At 51.9% G+C, this 13,044-nt stretch overlaps 7 protein-coding genes across 7 annotated transcripts; 4 read left to right on the top strand and 3 right to left on the bottom strand.

Annotated features, from left to right (window-relative positions):
* Nucleotides 1-1,305: 1,305 nt before the first annotated feature.
* Nucleotides 1,306-1,561, top strand: SNOG_00773 (hypothetical protein; the record flags this gene model as incomplete). The annotated part of the gene is made up of 3 exons (XM_001791396.1): nt 1,306-1,344; nt 1,391-1,464; nt 1,522-1,561. 3 exons carry the CDS (start codon nt 1,306-1,308, stop codon nt 1,559-1,561), a joined length of 153 nt encoding a protein of 50 aa, XP_001791448.1.
* A 465-nt stretch (nt 1,562-2,026) lies between these two features.
* SNOG_00774 (hypothetical protein) lies at nt 2,027-2,973 on the bottom strand (the record flags this gene model as incomplete). Its single annotated transcript, XM_001791397.1, has 2 exons — nt 2,027-2,665; nt 2,713-2,973. The coding sequence occupies 2 exons, from the start codon at nt 2,971-2,973 to the stop codon at nt 2,027-2,029; spliced, it is 900 nt and encodes a 299-aa protein (XP_001791449.1).
* Nucleotides 2,974-3,728: 755 nt separating this feature from the next.
* Nucleotides 3,729-6,901, top strand: SNOG_00776 (hypothetical protein; the record flags this gene model as incomplete). Its single annotated transcript, XM_001791398.1, has 7 exons — nt 3,729-4,575; nt 4,853-4,950; nt 5,160-5,343; nt 5,573-5,706; nt 5,761-5,944; nt 5,997-6,309; nt 6,356-6,901. The coding sequence occupies 7 exons, from the start codon at nt 3,729-3,731 to the stop codon at nt 6,660-6,662; spliced, it is 2,067 nt and encodes a 688-aa protein (XP_001791450.1). The 3' UTR covers nt 6,663-6,901.
* Nucleotides 6,902-7,107: 206 nt separating this feature from the next.
* Nucleotides 7,108-8,503, bottom strand: SNOG_00777 (hypothetical protein; the record flags this gene model as incomplete). The annotated part of the gene is made up of 3 exons (XM_001791399.1): nt 7,108-8,129; nt 8,157-8,306; nt 8,443-8,503. 3 exons carry the CDS (start codon nt 8,501-8,503, stop codon nt 7,108-7,110), a joined length of 1,233 nt encoding a protein of 410 aa, XP_001791451.1.
* A 575-nt stretch (nt 8,504-9,078) lies between these two features.
* Nucleotides 9,079-9,463, top strand: SNOG_00778 (hypothetical protein; the record flags this gene model as incomplete). The annotated part of the gene is made up of 2 exons (XM_001791400.1): nt 9,079-9,401; nt 9,454-9,463. The coding sequence occupies 2 exons, from the start codon at nt 9,079-9,081 to the stop codon at nt 9,461-9,463; spliced, it is 333 nt and encodes a 110-aa protein (XP_001791452.1).
* Nucleotides 9,464-9,723: 260 nt separating this feature from the next.
* SNOG_00779 (hypothetical protein) lies at nt 9,724-11,274 on the bottom strand (the record flags this gene model as incomplete). The annotated part of the gene is made up of 1 exon (XM_001791401.1): nt 9,724-11,274. One exon carries the CDS (start codon nt 11,272-11,274, stop codon nt 9,724-9,726), a length of 1,551 nt encoding a protein of 516 aa, XP_001791453.1.
* Nucleotides 11,275-12,497: 1,223 nt separating this feature from the next.
* SNOG_20008 (hypothetical protein) lies at nt 12,498-13,018 on the top strand (the record flags this gene model as incomplete). Its single annotated transcript, XM_001791402.1, has 2 exons — nt 12,498-12,541; nt 12,757-13,018. The coding sequence occupies 2 exons, from the start codon at nt 12,498-12,500 to the stop codon at nt 13,016-13,018; spliced, it is 306 nt and encodes a 101-aa protein (XP_001791454.1).
* Between the last annotated feature and the right edge of the window lie 26 nt (nt 13,019-13,044).

Consider the following 13,044-nt stretch of genomic DNA (forward strand, 5'->3'; position numbering starts at 1 on the left):
TTGACGATCTAGCGCACATGCGGAGTCTTCTCCCGTGCTTCTTTCCTTCCATCTAATTTCCAACGAGCCCCGGACTGCTGTGCAGCTGTGGTCCTGCGAGTATCCGCTGGCGGTGAGAGCTGCACATATGTCCTTTACTCCGAGCCCTGATTCAGCGGCGCCGAGCGTACGGCGTACGTAAAGACGTAGCCGTATGCACTCATAGGGCTTGATTATTTTTGTCTGCCTGCTTGCCTCGTTGGTGCGACTCGTATTAATCCCGGCATGAGCGTGAGCTGGCGCTATGCCCTGTCTTCTTCCGGTCGTCACATGAGGCTGGTAAGCAGAAGCCCTTAAAGCTACTCTCTTATGAGCCGGTTGGTCCGGAGGCTGCGGAGGGCAAGGAACTGGATGGGAGGCTTTTGCGCAGCCACAAGCCGCATTTGTCCAACACACCCTAACAACCAATTCCGATGAACCGGAGAAGGGTGCCGCACCTTGCAGCTGATGCTACTGCTGCGCCCACGTGGAACAACAGGGATGATGTTTGCTTCCTAAAGTTGGCGTTGTTTGTCTTTCATTCGCAATTTGTCCCTCCTGACCCCTGCGGGTCCGCCAAATGAAGCCAGATTCTGCTGTCGTTTGGCTGGCGTAAGTGTCCATGCTTTCATGCTCGTCGCAGGGACCAATATTTTAACCATCCAAAGCCACTGTCGCACCTTACCCTTTTTGGTCTTTCCAGCGAACGATCGATCTACAGGGGCGCCGATTGTGTCAAGCCCTCATGCTGTGTCTGGAAGGTCGTCTGCAACTCGCCACCACGGCTGGCTGTTGTCTCAATTCGACCAAAATTTCTGTCGTTTCATGGCAGTGGGGACGTTCTCTTTCACTGTAACAGATTGATGTGACATATCTGCGACGCTGGCGAAGGAAGGTTTTGGCCGTTTGAGTTCATGAAGCTGACCATGTCCCGGCAGATTGGACGGTGCGGAGAGACGACAATGACCGAGCGCTGAGCTACCGTTGACTGACAGATCGGTTTCATCAAACCAGAAAAATTGCTTCAGGGCTGCATTTGAGAATGGTCCTGGCTCAACAATGCGATGCGACCGAGAATGTGCCAAGTAGACGGGCGTTATCTGTGCATACCGTGAAGCTTCAGCTCTCAGCCCTCTGTGGGCTGGAAAAAGGCTCATAGGCCAAACTCTAATCCAAGGTGATCGGTAATACTCCAGACTGGCTTTTACGCGTCACCCTCTTGCGGCGACATGAAGCCGGCGCATATCGAGAAACATGGGGATAATTGCGATATACGTCTGAATCGTCATGGATGCCATGGACCAAGCAGCTGACCGTTCGCACACGGTGGGTCTGATTTCTGGTGCGCTGCTGCAGGTACGCGCCACTTCAGCCCCTGCATTATTGGCTCGTTCCTGACCATCAGTCTTGTCAAGCGACCCCGAGTGCCACGACACCCTGGGCACGGTGAGTCCGAATGAGGTTGGTATTTTCTTCTGCAATGGTGAACTGGACGCTGGATAGGCAGTATTGGCTCGTTGTCTTGATGTACATTCATGGGTGAGGGCATGGACAAGCCAGAGCAACAACTGTGGCATTGTCTCTTATGAGCAGCAATTCACTCATTGTCGCACGAAATTATTGATCATTTGTGGCTGGAGGGCGATCATTGTGGGATCGCCGTGCTTATTCTTATAGCACCGAAAAATCCGTGATACCTAGCATAATTGTACACGTGATCACCTGCGCTTCACGATCAATTTGGCTGACCACGCGTTGCGTAGGCATAGAGTCACCTACATCTGGACAGAGACTATTTCAACGCCGTCGCTCAATACGCTGTCCTATCAAAAGCGTACAGTAGACGTATTCCCACGCGTGAATGGCGTGTCGTCTCATTTGACACTATAGGTGAGAATGGTGTAGCGTGAGCCCACTGTTGATGCCCTGCATTGACGATCCTTGCGCCCTATGCCGTGGAGGAATACATAGTGAGATCTGTGACACGATACGATTTCTGCGCTCGTGATCATCCGGCATCTTCGTCATCCTCGGGCTCCGCAGCGGCTTGCGTAGAAACCCAGTTTTCCAACATCTGTTGACTTGAGGCTGGCCCTGGAAGTCTTGCGCCGCGGCGCTTCACCACAAGACACAGAATGCGCCCGTAGATGCTGAAGCCATCATACGAGGTATTCAGTCCAAGTTTCTTTTTGTCATCTCCGGCCTCTTCGGCGTCTTTCTCCTGACTGGGTTCGGCGATTTTCTCGCTCGTTTTGCTTCGCTTGCTCGGCCGACCAGGAACGAATAAGGCTGAGCTTCCACTGTCACCCCTATCGCTGGATGCATCGTCTTCTGCGTTTTCTATTGGACGCTTGTGACGTGCTGATCGCCTAGAGGAGTCGAGCAGTCCATCTGCTTCAGGAATGTCGGCAATGTCAACATCTTCGTCGTCTTCTTCTCTGATCACGATCGGCTCCGTCGAATCTTCATTGATGACCATAGGTTGGTCGCTTGTTCCAGTGGTAAGCCAATTGGTCAGCTTCCCTGAGTTACTCTGAATGCGAGCCTTGTCCTTGAAAATCTTCTGTTTGGTCAATACGGAGTGACGGGAGGAAAGTTCCGTCAGGAAAATAGAGACTTCGAAATCTTCTGAGATGGTATCAGCCGTCTGAGTCAGAGATGAGGCTCAAACATGAATCAAGCTTGACCGTTAACGTTTCGACTTGACTGACCTTCGACGACCACATCCTTGACACCCTTCTTCTTAGCCTTTGCTCCTCCTTTGCCCTTGCCTCGCTCGTTTTCCTCGCGCAATTTAGGCAGAACCAGCGGTCGAACTGCCTGGATGACGCGTGGCAACGCTGGATCGTCGCGTTTCAAGAGCCATGCATCTGCGTCAGCTGGCCTGTCAAGGTAGATGCGAACTTCGAGGACTGAGTATTTTGTGATCCTGAGATATCGTCTAAGCGGGGCCATGGCGGGTAAGGCGTAGTGTTATTGATCGAGCCCGAGGGAGAGCGGCGGAGGTTGAGTGGGGAGATCTGGCAGGGATGCTCGTTAATGTTACGCTGTCACGTGCCATGCGATTATCTTATCGATTGCGTAGCGTCGAAGTTCTGATACAAAGACAGCTATGTTCACGATTTGTCCGTACTGACATTGGAAATGATGCTGGAACTTCACACTTGGGGCCCAGCCTTTGGGCTACCGTCAATTGACCCTGAGTGCATTGCCACCATAGCGTATTGCCGACGCGTGATACCGAACGGGTTCTGGTCACTGGTTGCAGACTACGATACGACAGTTGGGGCTACGGGTACGCCGAAATACCCTGCGCTTTCAATGTGAGTCTGACGTAACGGACAGGAAGCTTACCAATATTGTACGATGACGGGGTAGCGACCGCGACTGGCTTCGAAGACATTGTCGCATACCTTCGGAACCACCCAGAGGTCACTGAAGATCTCGACTCCAAGCTTACGAGCGGGCAACAGACTGACAAGACGGCGTTGGTATTTCCGCAGACTTACATCAGCCACTGCTGACAACTCCTTAGCTTCATTGCTTTCCTTCAATCGACGGCGGCTCCACTGATTGACCTCTTGTTATACGTCTCTGCCGAGAATTACAACACCACCACATCTTCTGCCTATACCGCCCTGCTCCCATGGTTCGCGAACTACACGATACCACCAAAACGTCGGGATATTGCCAGGTCACGGACCGGGCACATGGGCTTGAGCAGTCTAGATGTGGATACCACGACTGGGGAAGCTTTTGCACCAGGCCGAGGTACCGCATCGTCGGACTATGAAGCTGCCAAAAGAGCCGCAGGAATACCAACAGGCGGCCAGCCCAGCGCATTGCGCATGGGACGTGGCAAGGGGATCGGTGGATTTCTAGGCACGCCGGCGTATGCTGCGCGCTTCAGGCTCGACAGTTTGTCCAACGAGCTTTTAGACCCAGTGGCTGATCTGCTTGGAAAGACAGACTTCCTCCTGACCGAGGATAGAATCTCTAGCCTTGATTGCCTCGCGTTCGGCTATCTGTCTCTGCTGTTCTACCCAGCAGTACCTCAGGCGTGGGTCAAGGAGACCATCCAGACAAAGTTCCCTCGCATCGCTTCGTACATTCGTAGATTGCGAAAAGACATCTTCTGCGACGAGGACATCAAGCCAGCAGATGTATGGACCATATCTTCCGGTCCACCACAAGCCTCGAGTGGAATGCTGCTACCATGGCAGCCTCGGTCCCAAGGTTTTATGTCCAGCGCCTTGGATGGAGCTCGAGAGATTGCTGGAAACCTCCCTCTGGTTTCATGGTTCACGCAGGGCACGTCTGTCGTGCACATGGACTATCCGCTGTCTTCAAAGAACATGCGTTCGTCGATGCCCTCTCCCGTCTTTATCAACACACTACTGGGCGCGACTGCAGCCGCGACCATCGGGTTTGCTTCGCTTGCAATCCATCATCGTCGCTCGCCGCGCGAGGGCGCTCTCATTTTCTGGGCACTGCGCCCAAGTACTGGCTTCGGTGAAGCTGGTGACATCTTGAGCATTTTCGCCAACCAAATGCCAAGTGGGGCATATTCACAATTCTGAATAAGTTGCACAATACCTGCATTCTAGCGGCGTAAACAAACGTGATACCCAATGACACAATCTCACTTTCGTACACAGCCACACACAGTGCGTGCATGTCTTGCGGCTAGCCCCTAGATCGACAGGGCAAATGATTTGAATAAGCTCCGGTTGTTGGCATCTACCGTAGCGTGTTTGTTATTGCGGCCAGACGTCACAGGGTCTTTCGAGGCTTAGCCACGACGCCAATTGACCTTGATTTGAGACATGGCTAGCGCACCTCTCAAAGCAGAACATCTGCTTCTTTGCAGACATCGTGGGGCAAAGTGGAGAGGACAATCTGTACGATCAGGGTAGGAACCCTGGGACAACCGTAAGGCACAGCACCAATTGGGACATGCATCCGCTGGCAACAAGCCGCTTTGAGACTCGATGCCCAGACGATTCGCGTGTTCGGTGGAGCGTGCGCGGCTAGATCGACGGCCCGAGCGCGGAGACCAACTGCTCGACGTCATCGAACATGAAGCATAACAAAAGCCGCCCTCACCTCACCTCGACACCTGGACGCTCTCTGCAAAACAGAACACCAACAACTTCGTCCTGATATACCCAAACCTTTCTACATTTAATCGAACCCCAGCCAACAAGATGCACCGAACATACAGCATGCGCCAGTCTCGCGCGCCCACGGCGTCGCAGATTCAGAACCCGCCCCCTCCGTCCTCGTCGACGAAGAGCGGACGTTTCTTCGGAAAGGCCAACATTGGTACGTCATGCAACCAATCTTTGCGTGCTTTCCCCTCCGAGCGCTGCAAGTCCGAATTTGGCCGTTTGCGGTGCCTTTGTGTATCAGTGTCGTCATCTGGTATACATGACCCGTGGACCTGGCGCAGTGAGGCACGAAAGACTGTTCTAACAGCCGCGGAATACGATTCTCTGCATTTTCAGCTCCTACTGGAGTGAACACCAATGCTAATATGGACTTCTTGTCACAGGCCACACGTTCCGCCACAAGTCCGCGGGCGCATTCGGGCCTGATCTTGCAAAGAAGCTCTCACAGCTCGTCAAGATGGAGAAGAACGTCATGCGCAGCATGGAGCTGGTTTCCAGGGAGCGCATGGAGGTTGCTGTAAGCTTGTGACAACGCGGATGTAACCCCGTACCACGCTAATTGGCCATTCAGCAACAACTCTCCATTTGGGGCGAGGCCTGCGACGACGACGTGTCTGACGTCACAGACAAGCTGGGTGTGCTCATCTACGAGATTGGTGAGCTCGAGGACCAGTATGTCGACCGCTACGACCAGTACCGCGTTACCATCAAGAGCATCCGCAATATTGAGGCTTCCGTCCAGCCCAGCCGCGACCGTAAGTTGCCCGTAGACTGTCTTGCCATGCTTCGCTGCTCACATGTAAACAGGCAAGCAGAAGATCACCGACCAGATTGCGCAATTGAAGTACAAGGAGCCCAACTCACCTAAGATTGTGGTCCTTGAACAGGAACTTGTGCGTGCCGAGGCCGAGTCTCTCGTCGCCGAGGCCCAGCTTTCAAACATCACCCGCGAGAAGCTCAAGGCCGCCTTCACTTACCAGTTCGATGCTATGCGCGAGCACTGCGAGAAGCTTGCCATCATTGCAGGTTACGGCAAGCACCTGCTCGAGCTCATCGACGACAACCCAGTCACTCCTGGAGAGACTCGCCAGGCTTACGATGGCTACGAGGCTAGCAAGGCGTATGTACTTTCGACCCGACTAGTGAACTACACTAACACACCACAGCATTATCCAGGACTGCGAAGACGCCCTGACCAACTGGGTCTCCCAGAACGCCTCCGTCTCTTCCAAGCTGTCCCAGCGATCGCGTACTCTGTCCCAGCGTCGCCGCAACGCTACCCGCCGTGGCGAGGGTGTTGACCTCTCGGGTCAGGATCAGACCATGGATAGGGAGTCTGGACTTTGGATCCCTGCCTCAGAGCACCAAGGCAACGGCTATGACGACCGTGACGAGCTCGACGACGATGAGGCGCACTCTACTATTGCTAGCGAGCAGCGTGGTCGCGAGGAGGAGAGGGTGATTGCAGCATAGACGTCTTACTGACGTACTTACTAGCACTCGCCTCCTCGTCCTCTCTTAGTACCCCGCGGCTGACGATGTATACCCCCGATGGAGTGGCCGATGTTGATGGTACTGCGAAAAACTTGAAACGTGAGCGGGAAATGAATTTCTCGAGTTGAGAACTGCCTTTTGTATACGAGAACCTTTTTGATGATTTACGATGTCATCTCGCAATAATAGTGTAATGCAAGTAATTATTCGATCTCAGACTCTTACGCACTCTCACTTTGGCAATGTGTTGATGCTGCCGCGCTATAATCGCTTAACCCCTAGAGTCCGACGCCCCAAGCAATGCAACAATGTCACGAGGAACAAACGTGAATACAGGGATATTGATCCAGTTCTTAGTTCGGTGACACAACCGAATTTGAACATTCACCCCGATTTTTTACTAACTCCATCCAATATCCGCTCTTCATTCAAGACTCTGGCTCGTCGGCCTAACAGCCATGCCAGCTTTTTCATACGTCTGGTCAATACTCTCCATCTGTCTAATTGAGTCCTCGCCATCGACCCACGCCCTATTCTTCCTCCCCTTGACCTTATCCACAAACCCCTCCATCATATACCGATACGTCGGCCACCAGTCCTCTCCTGGGCCCTTACCCTCAGGCCAGACATACTGCTTCTTAGTCTCCGTATGCTTCTCCGTCCTTATAACCTTATCCTTCGCATCGCGATACGTCGTCGTCGTCTCGATGACGATTCTGTGCCAGATATGCGGGCCCATGAAATTACTCATCGTGATAGTTTTCTGCGTGGTTATGTTTAGATTTTCCTCGACGCCGTGCTTGGGCCGCAGCACGACGCTGCAGACTGGTGGCATGCCTTTTGCCGTGTAGTTCGGCCATGTGTCGAAGAGCCAGGACCACCATGTGCCGCTGCTTTTGGTGACGCGCGCATCGAGGTCAGCGAGGAGGGTTGCTGTGCCACCGTTGGGGAAGGCGTAGGTTGCGAGCATAGCGAGGTCGCATTTGCTGTCGTGCGGAGGGGACATGAGGCGGGGGCTTGCGGATGTGACAGATGATGGGTCGGAGGCGAATATTGCGCGTAGGGCGCTGAGGTTGTATGTGCCCAGATCCATCAGTGTGCCGCCGGCGAGGTGGTATTTGAAACGGATGTCGTCGTGAGAGAACATGCCGCCTGGCAGCGCTGTTGTCGCATCTGCCGATTCTACATCTTTGGGGTCAAAGAGAGAAAGGAATGCGTGCCATGCTGGATGGAATTGGTAGTGTCGGGCTTCCAGCAGGACTGGGGCATTGGGAGAAGAGAGAACAGGATGGTGGAAGAGTGACCGCGCTTCTTCGGCGTTGGAGGTTGCGGGCTTCTCTAAGAGGACGTGTTTTCCAGCTTTGAGGGCTTTCAAGGTCCATTCATAGTGCAATCCGTTGGGGAGAGGATTGTAGATGCAATCGATAGAGGGATCATTAATGAGATCTGGTAGATCGTATTAGTATTTTGTACTGCCGATGAAAAGGTAGTACTTGCCATCGTAGCTTTTGTGCACAATTGGGATGCCATATTTCTTCGCATATGCTTGTGCCTTCTTCCCATCTCTTGCTGCAACAGCGGCAATGATTACTTCAGGATGGGACCGTGCTGGTTGGATCAAAGCTGTCAAGCTATCGCATGCTTATTAGTATGCTTCCGCAAATTCTGCTCCCTGAATTCAGAGGCACATACGCAATGTTCGCTGCACCAAGAATGCCAAATCTCAATGCATCGTCCTTCTTCGGAACATTTGGCCTACTTGCCAGCCACTCAGCCCACTCCCCCAAGCCATTCATCCAATCATACGGTGATTTCCCCATTTTGTGCACGTGTTGATAGTCTCGGAAAGTGAAGGTAATGGCGTGCACTTCTTATACCCATGACGTCGGGCGTAAGATTGATTGGCTTCAGCCGGGCGTTACTGCATGCGGGGGACTTCGCAAACTGGACACCGTTTCCTACTAGCGTGTCTGACATTCTGACCTATGGTTCTGACTTTCTGACCTGCGATGCGATGAAAATCGCAAGTTCAAATCTGGCCATGCATGCAATTGGTGCAGAGGTCCAGGAAGTTTGTCCGAGGTCGACTAAAACCTCGTACGAGACTCGCAAGGTCAACCAAATGTGCGAGGAATCTTCTAGTGTACATCTTGTACCCTCGTAAGAGGCCCTGCCGGTATATCCACCGGCGATCTATTCTATTGGTCTGATGTAGCCAACTCTCATTGCGACGATCGCCTGTGTTTCTCCAAGACACGCAGATAAAGCGTACCATGGTACATTGAAAGACCGCGGAGGGCACGTGCTTTTCTTGGCATATATTTCCTCGAACTTCACCACCATAATCACCATCGATACCCAGTCCACAACTATACACCCCGACAAACCCACCAAAATGCTCCCACGGTCCCTCCTCCTACCCCTGCGCCGCATGCTGTTCTCGTCTTCCCGCACCTTCCTGCGACAACGCCACATCCACACGGCAACATGCGCCTGCAACACCCTACTACGACCGAGCCTGCGTCAGGTCTGCGCACAGCCGCTCGAAGACCTCACAGCACGCTTTAATGGCCTGCGGTTACAAACGGCGCAGCAGTCGCGGGGCATGAAGGTTAGAAGCTCAGTCAAGAAGCTGTGCGATGGGTGCAAGAGCGTGAGGAGGAAGAAGGGACGATATGTGTATATCATCTGTAGCAAGAATCCGAAGCATAAGCAGAGGTAAGAGAAATTGAAGGGAGTTTGAAGATGAGTAAATACTGACCATGGGTAGGCAAGGATAGACGACGAATACCAACACCCGAGGGCCTACAAGATGGTTCCGGATCGGATATGGCGAGAAGAGCATGCGGGGCGCAGAATTGTAACATATGTATGCATACCCAGCATCTTCGGCGTTTGGGAAATTATATCACTTTACAAGGAGGATTCATCTCAGCTTTCGCATGAAGCGTACAAGAATAGAGGTACTAGACTCATAGCAACACGACTTTTACTCTCCAAGCAATACTGTTGCATAGTCCATCTCCAATCTTCAATGCCCTCAGCCCATGCTGCCCCCAGATTGACTGCCGCCAATGATCCCAGCCATCTTCAACAACTCCCTGTCTAACTCGACATCCCCCGTACCCAAATTAATCCTCCTCCTCGCCTCCGCTTCCCTCTCTTGAAACGCCCACTCCTTCCGCTGCGCCTCCGCAACCTCATCACCACCACATCCCCAGACCTCAATCTCTTCAATCTCAAAGCGGTCCTGCCAGTCCTTGCCTTTCCGACACGGCAGCCCACTTGAATGGAATGTTCCGCCACCACCCGAGATGTGTGTGAAGATGCCAAACTCTAACGCGTCGTCGAGATGCAGAGACACGACGCCAGGTTTGAATGTCTCTTGCGAGTGCGAATGCGCCGATGACTGAAGTGGTATCTTTGTCCCGAATCCAAGACCAGGTGGATGTGTTGGAGATTTGTTGAAGTACACATAGTTGTCAGCGTATTGTGAAGGCGAAAAGACGTCATGTGTGGGCGATAGCTGGAAGAGTTTGGTGTTTGCGTCACCGAAGCACGCCTTGCCAGTATTTTTCCACTGCGACGGGACAAAGCCGCCATAGACGAGGGACTGGTTTGTGGCGGTCTCGGGAATGCTGCTTGGATAGCGCTTAGGTGGTAGGAGATTTTCAAGCGCACGCTCTCGTGTACTCGATGCTTTTGCTGGCAGGAGGCGGCCTTTTACGAGGAGTATGGTTGGGGCGCGCCAGTTGAAGACTTGCTTCTCGAATGAGCCCATGCTGAAGCCGTGTTGGTTACCTCTATATAAGGGCCGGAGACGCCGGAAGAGCTGGTTGCCATCGATAAAGAAGGAAAGCTGACTGAGTATAGTGAGATTAAGTATCTCGCCCGGATCTCGCAGGAGTGGCTCAGGCTCAGTGACGGGTTTCGGTGGCGGTATCACGGGCTTGGTCTCCGCCGTTGGAGTTGTAGACCCGCCTTTTCGCTTTGATAGGTCAAAGTCTTTCGCGAACAGGAAGTGCTCGAAAAGTGGGTGTAGTCCGTTGAAGAGATGCGGCATGCAAAGTGAGACAACTGTATTGAAGGTGTTGTACGTGACGCCAGGATGGTTCTCTACACCAAAGGACAACATTATGACATTTGCTGCTCGTCGTAGCTCCTCAACTCGGCCTTGCGACAGGTCGGGGGAGAGGCTAGAAATGCTCTGCTGTGGATCGATGGGCGCAATGAGTAGCAACAACTCCACAAGCTTGAGAAGGTTGTCGGTGGGTATTATCGAGTGATGTACATTCGACTGCTCGCCATGTTTAAAAACCTCTGTGGCATCCATGGATTCTAGGGCTGCGAGTACAAGCTCATCATCTTCCTGGTTGTCTCCCTCGTCACCATCGTCTGGCGCATCAACTGCGAAGCCGAGGCTACTGTTTGTCGCGGCTGCTTCTGTTTGCTTCTCATTTACGGTCCCTTTTTGTTTGTCTTCAATCTCTGGTCGTGCACCTTTGTCGTATATAGCCAGGCTCCGGTATAGCTCTCTCAACCACAGCTCTTTACTTCTCTTCTTCAGCACAACACCAAATCGCTCAGTCATGATCGTGACTACCTTCAGCATAGCCTCATACGTGAGGATAGCAGGAGCTTGACTCGGTAAGGGAAATGCCCCTAGATAACTGGCCATTTGAAAGACGACAGAGCCGACACCCAATGCATCGGGAAGTTCGAGAAAGCGACATAATGTTGCCTCGCTCCAGTACGTCACACCAGATTCGGTATCTGCGAGCGAACGGAAGACCGAATTGAAGCAGTATAGCTCGAGCGGAGAGAAACTCTTTTGCGCGAAGCGTTGTGCAAGCAGTGAGCTGATCTGTTCTGCCTAGTCTTAGTATGATAAGGAAGTGAACTGAGCTCAACGCAAGCGATGAGAAGGGGCACGAATTACCAGAAGTCAAGTGAGCATGCTCTGACGAAGACCCTTGACCCATGTCTGCGATGTTTGGCTCCAAGCTAGTTCGTGCCGAACGAAGAGCTGTCGCGTTGCGCCATGGTGTATCGTGGGGGAAGGTGCGTCATCGCGCTACCCCTAAAGCCGGATACCTCCGAACTTCACTCCCTACCGGCATCGTGCACCTAACATACACCATGCCATTTCATTTTCACTCGGCAACCAGTAGACTATTGCAAACATTAACATTGCTACCAAAACTGTTCTTCGCTGCACAATGCCTCGACACAATGCTGAAAATGGCATCGTGTCACGAGAAATCTACGAAAGAGCTTCTAAGAGCCAGTAACTGTAGCGATTCAAGCAAACGCCTCTTTCGATTTGTACACTATATCTGCACATCGTACGGTATATTCCGTGCGACTGCTGAATCACCCCTCGGGCCTACGTTCATATCATAACCCTCCCCACTAAATGAATGCTTAACCTCACTACGACTGCAAATTTGTTTAGTCAAACCTAACACTAAAGGTTTATCAACTCTCCACCAGCATGTTTTCTACATACAATTAGTTAGTCAGATATGCCACTGAACGCTCTACTAATAGAAGTTGATGATATCATCATTGAAATTCTGGGTGCTTCTAATGACTACAAAGCTCTGAGCTCCTTGTCATGTGTGTCAAAGTACTATAGAGGACTAGTGGAGCCTGTCTCATATCGAGACCTAAAGCTCCAAGCGGCTGAGGAAGTCCCGATAAAGCGTCTACTCCTGACCTTACTGAGCAAAACAGATTTAGCAAAGCACATTAAAAGCTGTAAGGCTGCGCAGCAGGCCTGTACGATGTATACTATTCTACATTGCATATTTAATGTTCATTGATCATTATAACCTTTTTGGGATGCTGGCGCAGTGGTGTGTAGACCTGCGTCTGATATTTTTCAGGTACCTCAGTTTCACCAAATACATTAGTACAAGATCGGACACTGATTACATAAGAGGCCCTCTTGTATAAATAAATAGCTCTCGCTACCCCCTGCGGGGTAGTGATTCGTCTATCTTACAATACACCTGCTACTTTACCTTCTCTAACACTATCAATCCTGAGTCTGACTCTATTTACCTGACAGCTCCTTTGTTTGGCAGCTTGCACTCGAAGAAGTCGAGCTTGTAGTGCAGCTGAAAGATATCATTCACGACGAATGGACTCTTGTGGAGATGTATGTGCAGACATTGAAGCTACTCAGACTTTTGGCAGACTCGTTGATGGAGGGTGGAATCGAGTTGAGTGTTGCGCGTATTCCGACCAAGTGGAAGAATAACGTCAAGCCTTTCATCAAAGCAGGCTGGAATGCACCTATGCCTCACGCTGGCAACTATGGTGATTCATGAAATGAGGATAATGATATATAAGGTGG

Source organism: Parastagonospora nodorum (genome assembly GCF_000146915.1).
Source record: "Parastagonospora nodorum SN15 chromosome Unknown scaffold_1, whole genome shotgun sequence".
Taxonomy (NCBI): Eukaryota; Fungi; Ascomycota; class Dothideomycetes; order Pleosporales; family Phaeosphaeriaceae; genus Parastagonospora; species Parastagonospora nodorum.